Below are 15,155 nucleotides of genomic sequence, written 5' to 3'. Positions count from 1 at the left end.
GCTAGGTGTATGAAAAAGCAAGCAAACAAACAAACAAAAAACCAGAAAAATTCAAAGTATGAGCAGGAGGGAAAGTCTGTACAAACAGATCCTTAGATGACAACTATCCTGAGTAACTGAACCCCATAAGCAGGTATGTGTCAACTTTTAGAAGTAAAAACAGTATCCAAACGAACAACATACAAACATGTAAGTCAAATGTCACACTGTGAAATGAGATCCTAGTGACATGAGAAGGCAGGGCAAGCCAACTAGCTGGCTAAAGAGCAGATAGAAGGCGAGAACCTGCAAATTTCATGATGGATGGAACTAGAAAAATATCCTGAGTGAGGTAACCCAGACACAAAAGAATACGCATGGTATGCACTCACTGATAAGTAGACATTAGCCCAAAAGTTCAGAATACCCATGATTCAACTCACAGACTGTAAGAAGCTTAAGAAGGAAGACCAAAGTGTGGATGCTTCAATCCTACTTAAAAGGCAGAACAAAATAATCACGGGAGGTAGAGGAGGGAGAGACCTAGAAGGGAGAGATGAGGGGGAGGGAAGGAGGGGCAGGATCAGGTATGGGAAGAGACAGGAGAGAAGTACAGAGGGTCAGGAAAATGAATAGAAATATGTAGCAGTGCGAGGTGAGGGACTGCGGGTAGTCACTAGGAAGTTCCAGACTCCAGGGAAGCAAGAGGTTTCCAGGACCCAATGGGGATGACTTTAGCTGAAATACCCAACAAAGGGGAGACAGAACCTGTAGAGACCACCTCCAGTAGAAAGGCACGGCCCCCCAGTTGAGAGGTGGGGCAACCCATCCATCTTAAAAATTTTAACCCAGAATTGTTCCTGTCTGAAGGAAACGCAAGGAAAAGAGTACAGCATAGACTGAAGGAAAAGTCATCCTGAGACCACCCCACCTAGGGATCATCTCATCTGCAGACACCAAGCCTTGACACTATTGCTGATGCCAAGAAGTGCTTGCTGACAGGAGCCTGGTATAGCTGTCCCCTGAGAGGCTCTGCCAGGACCTGACTAATACAGACGCAGATACTCAGCCAACCAACGGACTGAGGGTGGAGACCCCAATGGAAGAGCTAGGGGAAGGAATGAAGGAGCGCAAGGGGATTGCAACCCCATTGGAAGAACAATAATATCAATTAACTGGACCCCCCGCCCCCGAGCTCCCAGGGACTAAACTACCAACCAAAGAGAATACATGGAGGGATCCATGGTTCCAGCAGATGGCCTTATCTGGCATCAATCAATAGGAGGGGTGGCCCTTGGTCCTGTGGAGGCTTGAGTAGGGGGATGCTAGAGTAGTGAGGCACGAGTGGGTTGGTAGGTGGAGGAGCACCCTCAGAGAGGCAAAGGGGAGGGGCAATGGGATGAGGGATTTACAGAGGGGAGACCAGGAAGGGGGATGACATTTGAAACGTAAAATAAAATAACCAATAAAAAATAAAATTTTACAAAAAGAAGGTGGGAACAGAAAAGGTGAATCAGTGCGCTATAATGGTGGAAACAAAGAAAGAGGCTGGCCAAACGGTACAAGGCCCCAAGTCCAGGGAGGAATCAGGACACAAAACCATCAAAAGACTTATTTAGGACAGTGACATGATCCAGTTCATGCTCCTCACAGGTTTCTCTGATTGTGAGATGTGCTTAGATGGAGGAAGAATCTGGGCTGCTTCTCCAAGCACTGAGGTACCTGGGGTCAGAAGGAGCACTTACCCAACCAACATGCTCTGGAGACAGTGCCATGGTCTGGTGGTGAGCTTGGTACAGCTGATGGAAAAGATTGCATCCAGTACGGCTTTTAGCCACTCCATACCTGCTTTACTTTGTTCTGTCTTAGTACAAAGGTAACCTGAAGCTAGGGACTCTTAAAGAGTGGGTTATTTAGCTTACAATTCTGAAGTTCAGGGAGCCCCATCCGGCAGCTGTCAAAACTAAAACAAACCAACCAAACAACAAAAACAAAACAGCAACAGCAACAACAACCTCCAATATCCCCTTCTATTTTTATTACATTAATATATGGGTGTTTGTCATGCATGCGTGTCTGGTGCACATGGAGGCCAGAGGTCGGCACAGGATTCCCTGGAACTAGAGTTACAAATAGTCATGAGCTGCCATATAGGTGCTGAGAATCAAACTTCCAGTCCTCTGGAAGATCAATCAGTGCTCATAACCACTGAGCCACCTCTCCAGCTTCATATCAACTGCCTTTTTTGCTGACTCAATTCCAAGGTGTCATATGAAAGATTCTCTAACCCTAGTCACCCACTGAAGCTCTTGCCCCTGAACATCATGGTAGGAATCAGTCTCACTGATGAATGTCTTACACTGTAGAGTACAGGCTGGGGGGAGGGGAAGAGGGAGAATATGCAAACCATATTCAGACCACAAAAGCACCTAGTAGAATGGCTAAAATAAAGTGCTAACAAAACATGGAACAAGTAGATTCCTTAATCATTATTGGAGAGAATCTAACATGGCCAGCTAGTCTGGTAAACAGTTTGAAGGTATTCTAAAAAGTTAAACATACAATTACCATATGACTCAACCACTTCTCTCCTGGGCATGTGACCTAAAGAAATGAAAACTATGTCAAAACAAAGGTATGAAAAAGGTATGAAATCATTCAGTGGAGAAAGGAATGTGTCGGTTAAAAGCAGTGGTAAGCCCCATCTCACACCCAGATGCATCAGAGAACAAAACATAACCAAAATTCAGCAGTGCCTCTAAAGCCCAGAGCAGGCAAAGTTTTTCAGAACACAAACAGCACTAAATTAAAAAGAAAAAAAAAGGATTTCATCAACATTTAAACATGATCAAACTCTTTTTAATGCTATTAAAAAATGAACATACTTGGGGACAGAAAGATGGCTCAGTGGTTAAGAGCAGTGGTTGCTCTTCCAGAGGGCCTGGTGCTATTCAGAGCATTCATGTGGCAGCTTGCAAACATCCGTAATGGGATCTGGCACCCTTTTCTGGCACGTAGGCATATATGCAGGCAGATACTATAAACATAATAAATAAATTTTTGAAAAAAAGAGAAGGAAGGGAGGGAGGGAGGGAGGGAGGGAGGAAGGAAAAGTGTGTGATTTTAAACCTTAAAAAACAAAAACAAAAACAAACAAACAAAAAAAAAAAACCTAAGACACAAGAGAGTACTGCATAAGAGAGTGCTTAGCAGGGCTGATTGCTGGGAGGTACATGTTCCACGCCCTAACCCCTCCCCTACCATGTCACCCTCACCTCATGCTACCTGATAGCAGCCCAAGCCAAACAACATGCACATACATGACAAGGTGGGTAAATGAGGGGAGCAGCCAGAGGAAGAACACAACAATGGTGGGGACAGGAAATGGAATGACTAATTTGGGAAACAGTTGGTAGTTTCTTTTACAGTTATACCAAAATAGTAATTCAACCACTAAACACTAATCCAAGATAAAACAGAAATATGTTTATATAAAGATTTAGGAAAGAACATGGGCTGGAGAGATGGCTCAGTGGTTAAGAGCACTGACTGCTCTTCCTAGAGGTCCTGAGTTCAAATCCCAGCAACCACATGATGGCTCACAACCATCTGTCATGGGATCCAATGCCCTCTTCTGGTGTGTCTGAAGACAGCTACAGTGTGCTTATATATAATCAATAAATAAGAAAGCAAAAGCCTTGCTGTAAAAGTGGGAGAGAGGCCTGCTCTTAGATGGTACTGCCGGATGATCAGAGGGTCCAGCTGGAGAGCTGGCAGAAATAAGCTACAGCTAGTGTGATTTGAGCATGTGACTAGGAAGTGTAGCAGACACAGGGCTGTAGTTGTAGGAATACTCCAGTACCTCTGCACTGGAGACACAAACTCAAAGAGAACTCTTCTGGTGTCAAGACCCAGCTCTTCTCTGCCATCCAACAGCTCAGCATGTCCACAGCAAAGAGAGCAAGGGCCTAGGACCATACTACCCTGATGCTGTCTGATGTCAGAAGCTACTTGGGGTCCAATGTGGAGATAGCCAGACACCTGATGGTAGGGAACAAAGTACTCACAGCTGCAGGAAGTAAAACAATGAAAACTTCAGTTTTCTGGATGTGCACACCTGAGATTCCACAGTTAAGCAAGATCTGGAGCTATAGGTATAGCAAGCACACCTTTCAAACCAAAGTTCACAGAAGGAAACCAGTGAACCAAATAAAAAGGGCTGAGTTTCATCTCCTTTTGAAAAACCAACCACCAGTCAAAATATGAGAATTGACATTTTTGAGACAGTAAACAGATAAGGCAACAAAGGACATTGATCTCTTAGAAACCACCAGGGACCCTCTGTAATCCACCCCACCTGCTATATGACAGACTCTGTCAAGAGGGGGCATGATAGAACTCCAGTGGACTGATGAGTTGAGACAACCAAACTCTGGGCAAGGGAGAGCAGCCTTCCCTGGAGGGTAGTGTCAAAACCCTCAAATACCTGAGAAGAGAGGGCTAAGCCTAAGGCCTAACCATTATGACCAAGGCATATGTGTGTGTGTATACATATATACATATACATATATATATTATATATATTTTTTACAAGGTAAGAACTACTTGGGGGGGGGGGGTCTAAGGGATATCGTAGAAACTCACAGTTATCTACTGGGTGTCCAGTAAAGCACAATGAAGGTTTAGAAGAATCACTTCCATGTTCTCAGTTCATAGGGCTCCATTCTTATAGTTTCTGATGCCATCCAGAACAGTGTTCTGGGAGTTGTGTGGCTGACATGGTCAGACACAAAGCTCTAATTATAAGCTCACTGGGGTAAGAATGGGGAAAGGACAGGCCTTTTTTAAGACAGTAGCCTCTCTGACATATGCAACTGCCTGGACTGGGATGCCCACAGTGACCCAGCTATCCACAAACTGGCCATTCTGGTATCTGGTTTGTTCTCCCAAATACCTGGATGCCACAGCTTGGCTCCTCAATCATAAACACTTCCCAGTGAGTATTTTCTATAATTTGTCTCTGACTTCATAGTGCCTGCCATGTTGACAGATTAAGTCTGTGTTCCCTTCCATGCAAACCAGTATCACCAGGATACCACTTACTCATACTATTGACACCTGTACCAGTGATTCAGCAAAGACACCAGACCTGAGCTTTATCCCTAATGGCAGTTGTGGTTAATAAGAGAAATGGGAGACTCATGATACCCAGCTTACAGCTCTAGCCACTCATTCTTGCTCTCCTGTATTCCTTCACCACACATACACACAAGTATGCATACATGCAAAAACACACACACACACACACACACACACACACACACACACACACACACACACACACACACACACCCCTTTACCTACCTCTCTGACAAGCACTGAAGCTGTTTACTACTACTCTGGTGCAGGGCACCCAAAGCTCTGTCTTCCAAAGCAAAATCCCTGGGGTGAGCTAAATACATCCATAAAGCAAAAATCTCAATCAAAACTATGAAGCAATTGAGTCTCCTGCCACTTTTCAGGGCTCCATCCTAAACATAATGAGGGTACTTAAAACACACGGAAGCTGAAATGTTCTTTCAAAGAAGACTCCAACTAGTAATCCTTGGTACCCAAGTTTACATCAGGCAGGAGGACAGCACACAGTGCGCCCCATAGATTAAGGGAGGACCTTGCATTATAGATTCAGAGTCCTTTGTGTGAGATATGTGGCTTCATATCCTGTACCCAGGTCTCAGGCCCTTTCTTCAAAAGCTTACCAAAGCCTAGTCAAGGCTAGTAAGACTGGGCAGTTAGTCTATATTGAGAGTTCAATTCTGCCAAGCTTTGAAACAGGCAACTGGGAAAGGATCAGGGAAATGCGTCTTGAGGTGAAAGCTCAGGGGTTAAGGAAGAGTGGAAGGTTAAAGGGAGGAGTATGAATAAGAGGGACGGAACTTCTAGGGACCGAAGTAAGGTCTAAACTGTGGTCTGAGGACCTGGAAAGCTCCTGTAGGATTAAATTAAGAGAACAGGATTTAATTAGGAGAGCAGAGATGTCACTGGCACCACAGAGCAAAGCAGAAAGATCCAGTGCACTCAGACATCCTAGGTAACCACATGGTAGGTAGAAACATTGTTACCTCTGCTGACATCCCAATGTAGAGGCATCAGCCTTGGCTTCAGCCTTGACCTCCCATACAAGAGATGGAGAGAGACTTGCTCCAGCGTGCTGGACAATGCCTCTAGAGAGCTTCCTCCTAAGACTCAGGGCTCTGCATCTAGACGATTGCAGTTCACACTCATGAATGGCCAACAAGCTGGTATCATCATGAAGTATTCCTACACTGCAGATTCAGGTGCAGCAGATACCCACACAGGACTACCTACCCACAGAAGAGGTGCCCATAGGCAAGCACCCTTGTGCACACATATGCCTTTAGCTTGCACACTTGAGGCAAATTTCTGATTGAGAAGCTCCAAGGCCCACAGATCCACTCTAGCCAGGAACATAGATCCCATAACAAAGTAGCCATCTCAGAGCCCTCCCAAGCAAAGTAAGAATGTCCTCCAGACATATATTGGACAGTCTAGTTAATTGGCCCAGGTTAAGTAAATAATGCTCCTACCGACCACACAATCTTAGTCACTCTACATAAAGCATGCCAGGTCCCAGTCCATTGGGAACATACCTGATCAAGGCTATAGGAACAATTCCTCACAAGCCACATGCCTGTGGAAAAGACTCCCAGAATGAAATCTAGAATGACTGACTGCAGTAGCTCCCTGCTCCTCCCTGAGTTAGGGAGAGTCTGCAGGATCAGAGGTAACTCCCAGGCAATATAGCTAAGGAGCCAAGAATGGGCAGAAGGAGCACTGCCTGCTCAAGGTCAGGGGTAAGAGCTCCTGGGGTGAAGATTGCTTTGTCCCAGTCTCCTGGCAGTCCTTCCTCCAGAGCCCAGAAGTCTCAGGCAATCAGTGACTAGGAGACAGTCTTTGTTCTGCTTACTTCCAGACAATGCATACTCTTTTCTTGGTGTGCCACAGGGTTCAAAACTATGATGGTGGGCTGTTACCTTTTCAGCTGGGGAAGGAAGGCTAATTAAGACCCTTCATCCTCTTGCATGAAGGCCTCCTGCATGCAAGTGCCTCATCCACCCTGTGTGGCTATACCATGAGATTCTGAATGGCAGGAGATTATCCCACTCAGGGGTTCATCTTATCAGCTCCCTTCAGGGGAATAAGTAGCCTGAATAAATGGAAGGGTAGAGGTAGCCGCGATGACTATAGCAGTAGCTACAGACTTCCTTCTGACCACAGGGCTTCCACACCTGCTAGGTGTATCCTTTACATGGAGGCTTCGAGGCCAGACCCAAACCTTGCTGCCAATCCCAGGCTAGTCTAGGTGGAACAGGATAGCCTGTGCAGAAGTCAGGCAAGGACACCAAGCAGTTGCTTTCTGACAACAGTACAAAACTACAGGCTAAAATTCCAGGAAAGGAAAAGAAAACCACTCCTTGAGAAACCTCTATGTGCCAGGCAAGAGAAAAACTAGCACAAGGTTTAAGAGATGGCTCAGCAGTTAAGATCACTTGTTCTTACAGAGAATCTGAGTTTAATTCCTAGGACCCGCATAGTAGATCACAGTCACCTTAACTCCGGGATATTCAATGCCCTTTTCTGACCTCCATGGGCACCAGGCGTATACATTGTGCACAGACATACATATGAGGAAAAAGTGATAAACATAGAATAAAATAAATAAATCTTTAAAAGGCAGTTAAATCCCATTAAAAGAGAGTGGGGGAGGGAAGGAGAGGGGGAGGGAGAGGGAAAGGGAGAGGGGAGGGAGAGAGGCACAGAAGCAACTTAAGAAAAGCTTCAACTATTCACTAACATCCTAGCAGTCACAAGAAAAGGAGCTGCCATGAAGGCTGGAAACACATGGAGAGCTTTTAGAACCAGCTTAATTACCAGCATCAGGTACCCAGAGGAGAGGAAACTGAGGTAGAGGTTGGTAGCCGAGGCAGACCCTCCCTTGCTGTGGGGTCTAACCCAGTCCCTATACCTCAAGTTCCACATGATTTAAGATGTAGGCAGTGTGCAGGGTACCCCAGCTACAAGAGGAAGCCAAGTGAAACCCCCTCATGCTCTGCAAACTCATACAACTCAGCTACAAGAGGTTAGCAAGAGTCCCACCTCCAAGGCAGCAAGCATAAGATTCACAGGGGCCACACAGCAGTCCAAGCACCCTCCTAAGGTAAAGGTTAGGCACTGATTGTAAGGAAGTAGCAACAAGGTAAGGCTGGAAAGAAAGTGCTGCCTGGTACAATCAAGAGGGAAAAGAAGGAAGGCAAGAATTCTAGGACAAATTTAGAAGGCAAAGAAGCCACCCAAATCCTTTGGTTCCAAGCTCTTGTCCCACGAGAAACTGAACGATTACAGAGTCTGTTGGAGTCTACACAGTCACCCTGCCTGGCCCAACTCCTGTACTAACAGGAGGGCAGGGGTGTTAAAGGGCCTTGGCATCACTTCCTTTCGGATGTCCTAAGCTCGCAGGCTACCACACGTGGCAAATGGGAAGAAGGTATAGGGAGGAAGGAAGACTTGTGTTTATGGCTAAGGCATTCCCTATACTAGAGAGACATAGAACCAGTTCTAGGCTCATCTGCAATCACAGGTGGGGCCTACACCCACCAAGTAGACTACTCACTATTCCCAGGAGCATATAGGTTCCAAAGCCAAGTTCATTTATAGCAGGAAGACTATGACATCCTGTCTATCACACACCCTTGGCATGTCACCAAGCTGTACAGGCCCTGAGCACAGGCAGCCAGGAAAGGGCGATGGCCAGCCCTGCCAAGCTGCCCCTCCCTGCCTGGTGGTATAAAAGCCTCAGCTGCAAAATATAGCCCAGCTCAGTCCACAGGGAGGAGGCAGGGAGCCCTACACAAGAGGGAGGCAGCAGTTCTGACAAGGCTGGCTAGATGGAGCAGAGCTGGCTAGATGGAGCAACTGAACCTGCTGGGTGCCTCTGCTCTCTGAGTGTTGGGTTCCAACCTTGCCCATCCATGTTATATACTAGGCAAGAAACCTCTTATAGAGCCCTTATTACAGAACTTAACCAAAAAAAACCCTGAAAATCAATAGGATTTAGGTGAGGGTTTTTTCCTCCCCCTAAAAGAAAAGCCGGGCAGGGAGGGGGGTGGGGAGGGAGTGAGGTTGGGGATACAGAGAAGCTGTCTATCTGTGGAAAATGAAAGAGAACCATTATGGAAGGATAAAAGGCTCCAGAAGAGAGTGCAGAGGAGTCCAACGCAGATAGCTCCACTGAGGACTAGCCCCCAGCCCATCAGGAACACTACCTGATGCAGGTGGAAAAGCCTACGCCCACTGCCACAGGGGTGCATCTTCAACCACACAGCATGATGTACAGCCCTTCAGGACTATGTCTGGCCTATGATTCTAGAGAGGAGTCAGAAACAACCAAGTGGACTCTTTAGATCTGAGAGGTCAGTGCAGTACCTGGTATTGTCCTTGTTTGTTGTGTCACAAATACTAGATGAGGGAGGTGCCCAGGAGAACCACCAGGCCTTGCCAGGGCTCTGTCAGTCTTTGTCATTTTGTATAGGGAAAGACTGGGTGGGTAGAACGGCAGGAAGGTGGCACACCAAAAAGACACAGGGCACTGATCTTTCATTGGTCAGCTGTTCCACCAGCTGCAGGTCACCAGGGAGGCAGGCAGTCCCCTCAAAAGCACATTCCTCTCTAATTGAAAATGTTTTTGTCTTTAAAGATAGAGGGGAGGCATTAGATGGAGGAGTTGCCTGTGTTCTAAATGAGAGCAGCAGCAGGCCAGGGGCCAGGGACCATCCATCACGTCCTTCAAGGAAACAGCAACTGAGAGGCTGTGGCTTCTGGAGAGGACCCCAGCCCACTGCCCCTGAGGAGAGGCCTGACAGCACTGCCTGCCTCACTAGACAGTTATGGCAGGGTAGTTTACCTTTCAGCAACTTGCTAACCCTTGGCCCTTGGCCAAAGAAAGCCTTCTCAAAGCCAAGCTTGCCCAACTCACTCTTGGATCCAAGTCTCCAAAGCCCATCCTGACCCATTTCCTGCCGATGTAACATAGTAATACCTGGGTGGGAAATATATAATAGGCTCATTCAGTTCTCCATTCCTGAGTCCAAGAAACTGATATCTAGTGAAGGTCTCCATGCTAAGGCAGAAGGGCAAAAAAGACAAAGAACAAGCAGGAATGCTGCCTATGTACAACACTAGCATTAGCACACTTAAGCCAGAGCAGTGCTTGTTTTGCTCTGACTGCTCAGACTCACAGGGTCTCTACAGCCTCCCATGACCTACAGTGCTAGCATACACAGCCCTTCTTCAAACCCCAGCATTTGCTGTGCCCTCTGCCCAGAGGCTCCCACTGCTCCTGAAAATCTTTATGAATCTTCCCAAGGTTACTTAGGAGTACTGTCCTCTTTGTCCTGCCTGGTCTGTAGGCTGTAGTCACCTGAATCTTAAAGAAGGACCCAAACAGCAGAGGGGCAATGCTATAGGTTCAAGTGTTTATAGATCAACCTCAAGGATATGCCTACTACACCTAAAAACAATAATAAAAGACATGGAAGAAAATATACACAATAGCAGTGGGAGAACAAAAGGCCAACAAACAAACGGAGAACCAATTAAAGACAATGACTACCACCATCCTCCATCACAGCAAGCCAGGCATTCCCTGCCCAGAATGCTTCAGCATGCAAAACATGAACACCCATGGACCAAAAAGTTTGACTTTTTTTAGCAATTAATCAAACATCAAAACTCAGAATAACTTACAAATAATGAGGTTGAATGAAGCACTAACTATAGAATGACGTACCAAAAGGAGCAAGATGGCCTTCACCCTCTTGAGGGCTACAAGACTGCTTTTCTACAAATATAGCAGCTGGTAAGGTAGAAGGTCCATGTGGTAGGAGGTCTGGGCACATCAGAACATCCATCCCCTCTCTGGTAGACTCTAGGGCATCCAAAGGAAGCCTGTAACGCAGACTCCTATGCACGACAAAGGGGTTGGCTCCACACCTACCCTACTTCCCAGTTAGCAAACAGACCTAAGACAGAACCTTTGCTCCACACCTATTCCATGGTAAGTGTCACTATTGTGACCCTGAAGGTCAAGGATTCCATCTTGTCCAAGTCCATGGACCACACCAGAGTCCTGGCTTAAGGCTTCAGCACTGATCTCCTTGGGCTGGGGATACAGCCAGTAGTAGAGTACTTCCTTAACATGCACAAGGGCATGAGTTCCACTCCTCAACCCCTGCCCAGCACCAAAAAGGGGGAAAAAAAAAAAGGAAAGAAAGAAGCTAAGAAAACAAAATCATAACAAAACCCTGATGTACTATTTCCAGGGCGATTTATTCCAATGACTAAATGACACCCAGCTATGTTCTCTATTGCCTTGGGCAGAATTGTCAATCATTGTCTCTCCAACACATACAGGGAAGGATGCAGCAAACCAGGTCACTGGAAATGAGGCACACAAGCTCATCACAGCTTAACACTGTGTTCTTATCTCACATCCATCACACACAAAATTCTGCAACCACTTTCAGGTGGACTTATGGTTCAGAATCTCCCTCTCCCTCTGGTACAGAGACACCAGCCTCAATCCTGGCAGTGACATGACCCCCCAAACCCAGGGCAATCTGTGAGAGGGGATAGTAGCAGACCATAATCTTTAAGCAGGGTTGCTATCTAAAAGAGTCAATGCTGCTCCTCTCGACATTCCTTCCAAAAAGAATAAAATAAAACAAAACAAACACATACCCCTACATAAAGAGCCAAGAGAACCAGACAGAAACAGAATGGACATGTTCCCATAGCTATCCTTACTACTCTTGAGATGTAGGAGTGGTCAAAGGTAACCTGACACCATTAAAACAAAGTATCAGTAATGAGGATGGTGGGTTAAAATAAACAAGGTCAAAAGTGATCCAATTAGAATAATCTCTTTGGCCCACTTGATTGTACAGATGAAAATGCTAGTGTCCCCCTAAGCTGGCACAAATGAGTGCTCAGATTTTCCCACCACTCCTGGGACAAGACACCACCAGTGTGAGGGCACAGCTCCTGGGTCACGCGTGCATGTGTACAGACACACCTAAGGGTGTAGGCTGCTAGGCACTAGCCCCAATGCCAACTCTGCACTTGGTATTGCATATGCTCTCAATATGCGGAGATCCCTTAGCATTCTCTCATTAACCCCACAGCAACTCAGGAGAATCCACCAACTACACAGAGTTCTTTGTACTGTGTACAGGATCACTGTGGGGCCCTAAGTGGTCAAGAGTGCCCTCTAGTGGAAACAAGGCCTAGCCCAGCCTGCATGCAATTACATTCTGAAGTGAGGGTAGATGACACATATAGGGATGGGACAAACTAACAGGAGGATCAACAGCCAGTTCTCAATCAGCTTTGGTGGGTTCCACATGAGCCGCCTTGGTCTGGGCCAGTAGGTCCCAGGCCTACAATCCTTGAGGTCTTCAGAAAGCTAGAGAGCACAGGCACTGCTACACAGTGGCTGCAAGGTCCTGAAGGAGAAATAATTTCTTGGACACTGACTGAATGCTCCACAGAAGCTCCCCATACAGGCCAGGTGGGCTCTGCAGAACCAGACTTCCTGGGCTCATCAACCTCTGTGATTTACCTTCCTACTTGTGAAGTGAAAATAATGGCTCAGGTGTGTTCAAATGAGCAGAGTATAGCACTTTTCTAGAAATCTGGCAATAGCCCTGGACAGCCTTGGCTGGACCTGGACCTGGAAATGGAAAGGCCGTCAGTACTTGAAGAAAGTCTGGACAGACTGAAGTAGTGTTTCAAATCTAACAGAACCCTAGCAGAGGGGACTTGTCTGAGCAGCTTGCTATGAACATGAAGAGGAATCTTCCAGCTGCCAGACAAATGATGCCAAATACTAACTGCATTGACACTGCTAGCCCTGTTTTATCCCCAGAGAAGCCTAATCCAACGAGCCACCTCTGTATCCAGACCTTCTGTGTGCAGAGTTACACACCTACAATTCACCTGCTATTTCTCATCATCCCTCCCTACACCCTACTCCTGACCATGCAGGCCTTCTTGTGTCCCACTTCTCTGTGCTCCTTCTTTACTTCACCCTTACTCATCTTATTCTTGCCTAAGGCCTGGCTGGACCTATCCTATGCTCACTGTCCATCTGACATCTCTCTGCCCAGGTATCTCATGCCACAGAGAAAAATGAGAGGTTGCCTCTACGGTAGATGTGTGGGATGTGATCATAGCTCCAACAAGCCATACTTATGAGATAGAATCCTCCCTGAATCATCAAAGTGCTCTTGCAAAAATACAAATATAGTCATGCTGAACCATGAAGACTGTTGCTTTAGTGTCTGCAAAGTATCTAAACCCCTCTACATGTGACCTTCACTTAAGTCTTGGAAAACTGTATCTAGCTTGCCCCCCTCCTCTCTACTTCCCAAGTTTCCCCGTTTCAGGCTTCCATTCTCAGGGAGGGCTTAAGTGATGATGTCCATCCAGTACATGCATTACGTGCACCCGTAGCTCTGAGGCAAGGCTTAAGAAACATACTGGGACCACTTTGCAGACAGCAGACAGCATCAGGGAGCCTGACAGGGCTGAAGAATATATACATGAGAGGTCCAGTAGATACCAGAGCTGAGCAGACCACAAACTTGGCCCGAGACGGGACATGGTTTTCATAGGTATAGTGAAAGCCATAACAGGTAACAGGCCTTCAATCTAAAAGTGCTTACAGATATATGAATCTTAAATTGGCACTTCTGAAAGACAACTAGGGTCAGCTTCTTTATTCTGACAGCTAGCAAACTGAGAAAAAAGACAAGCATGTACTTTGACTTTCTTGGGGGTGCCAGGCAGGCACAAGTGACACTTCTTCACAGATATTTACCTACTGAGAAAAGAGACAAGGGAAATATCCTGAAGTGTCCAGAAGCATCTACACTTCACGGATCCTGCCAATGACCAGTGGCTGACAGCACCACCAAAACTGAGGAAGCACCTACACTGGTGAAGAAGTCTATGCCTTTACCAAGATACCTATGGACAGTTAGCCCAAGCACGAACATTGTGAAAGACAAAGTCCAGATGATAGTCATCCAGCAAAACCTGTTTCCTCAACAGAGTAGTACAGAGAAGGTGCTCTTACAGCTCAGATGGCATCTGGCAACACCAACAGAGTCACCCAGGGATTTATCTGAGTCTCAGATGGGAGGGAGGGATAAGTAAAGGGAAAGCAAATGGAGTGAAAAGCTGGAAGAGGAATAGTTATGTGGTGCTTAGGCAAGTGTGAACACTGAAAGAAGACGTCCTGTGACTAGAGTACTGGCATACATCTACAAGTACTTGGAAGGCAGAGGCAGGAGGATTGGGAGTTATGGGCCAAGCTGGGTGACAACGTGAGGTCCTATCTTAAACAAAACAAAAACAAAACCCACTTCATCTTTCAGAGATGTACACTGAAATACTTCCAAGAGAATACTAAGATTTCAACATATTTGGGCAGAATGTTGCAAGCATGTGTAGTTCAGTGGTAAAATACCTACCTACCTTGTATGAGGCCCTGAGTTTGCTCCCCAGCACCATGTACAGAAATAAAGCTCAGCAAATGCTTGGTCAGGAAGGGAAAGGTATAGAAAGGAAAGCAGGAATTTGGCCACAAGTTGATGCTATCCACACCATTCTCTGATTTTGTGGTCTGGGCAACATTCCACATTAAGGGCTATGCCCTTCAGCCTTCTGGGCTCCATCAGAGGCCCACATAACTATGATTATGGCATGATTAGAAAGGCTGGCATTTCATCAAGGGAAGAAATGAGAAGGGAAAAAGGAGGACAGGCCCAGAACTCTCTCAGGTTCACCTTCCACTGCACTATACACCCTGACACAGCTTTTCTAAACCCAGGATACCATGTAGTGACTCTTGTGTCAGCCCAATTAGCTCATTACAGACCTGAAGACCTGGCCTGGTCTGCCCTCAGGTCCAGCCTTTCGATGAGGTCACAGACACTTCCTTCCTCACAAGCAGCTTCCACAGAAGAAATGGCCCTTCTGAGTTCTCCCTTACCAACCTCAGGACACAACGTAACCAGCTACATCTACCACACTTC

The 15,155-nt window shown here is 46.4% G+C and overlaps 1 protein-coding gene across 5 annotated transcripts in view; it reads right to left on the bottom strand.

The window, feature by feature from the left end:
• The window catches only part of Mob2 (MOB kinase activator 2), a 56,697-nt gene that overhangs the window by 18,702 nt on the left and 22,840 nt on the right, over positions 1-15,155 (bottom strand). Inside the window, exon 1 of one of the 5 annotated variants that reach the window (XM_032891399.1) lies at positions 7,933-8,378. The exons of 3 other annotated variants lie outside the window; for them this stretch is intronic. Coding sequence is in view for 1 of the 2 variants with exons in the window: in XM_032891396.1 (XP_032747287.1) it covers positions 1,725-1,735 (11 nt within the window). In the remaining variant the exon portion in view is untranslated. Of the gene's footprint in view, positions 1-1,724; positions 1,771-7,932; positions 8,379-15,155 lie in introns of those variants that run through there. One more of the 5 variants, XM_032891396.1, reaches the window with a different exon arrangement.

Source organism: Rattus rattus, chromosome 2 (genome assembly GCF_011064425.1).
Source record: "Rattus rattus isolate New Zealand chromosome 2, Rrattus_CSIRO_v1, whole genome shotgun sequence".
Taxonomy (NCBI): Eukaryota; Metazoa; Chordata; class Mammalia; order Rodentia; family Muridae; genus Rattus; species Rattus rattus.
The sequence above is the reverse complement of the archived record's forward strand: the minus strand, read 5'-3'. Positions and strand labels throughout refer to the sequence as shown.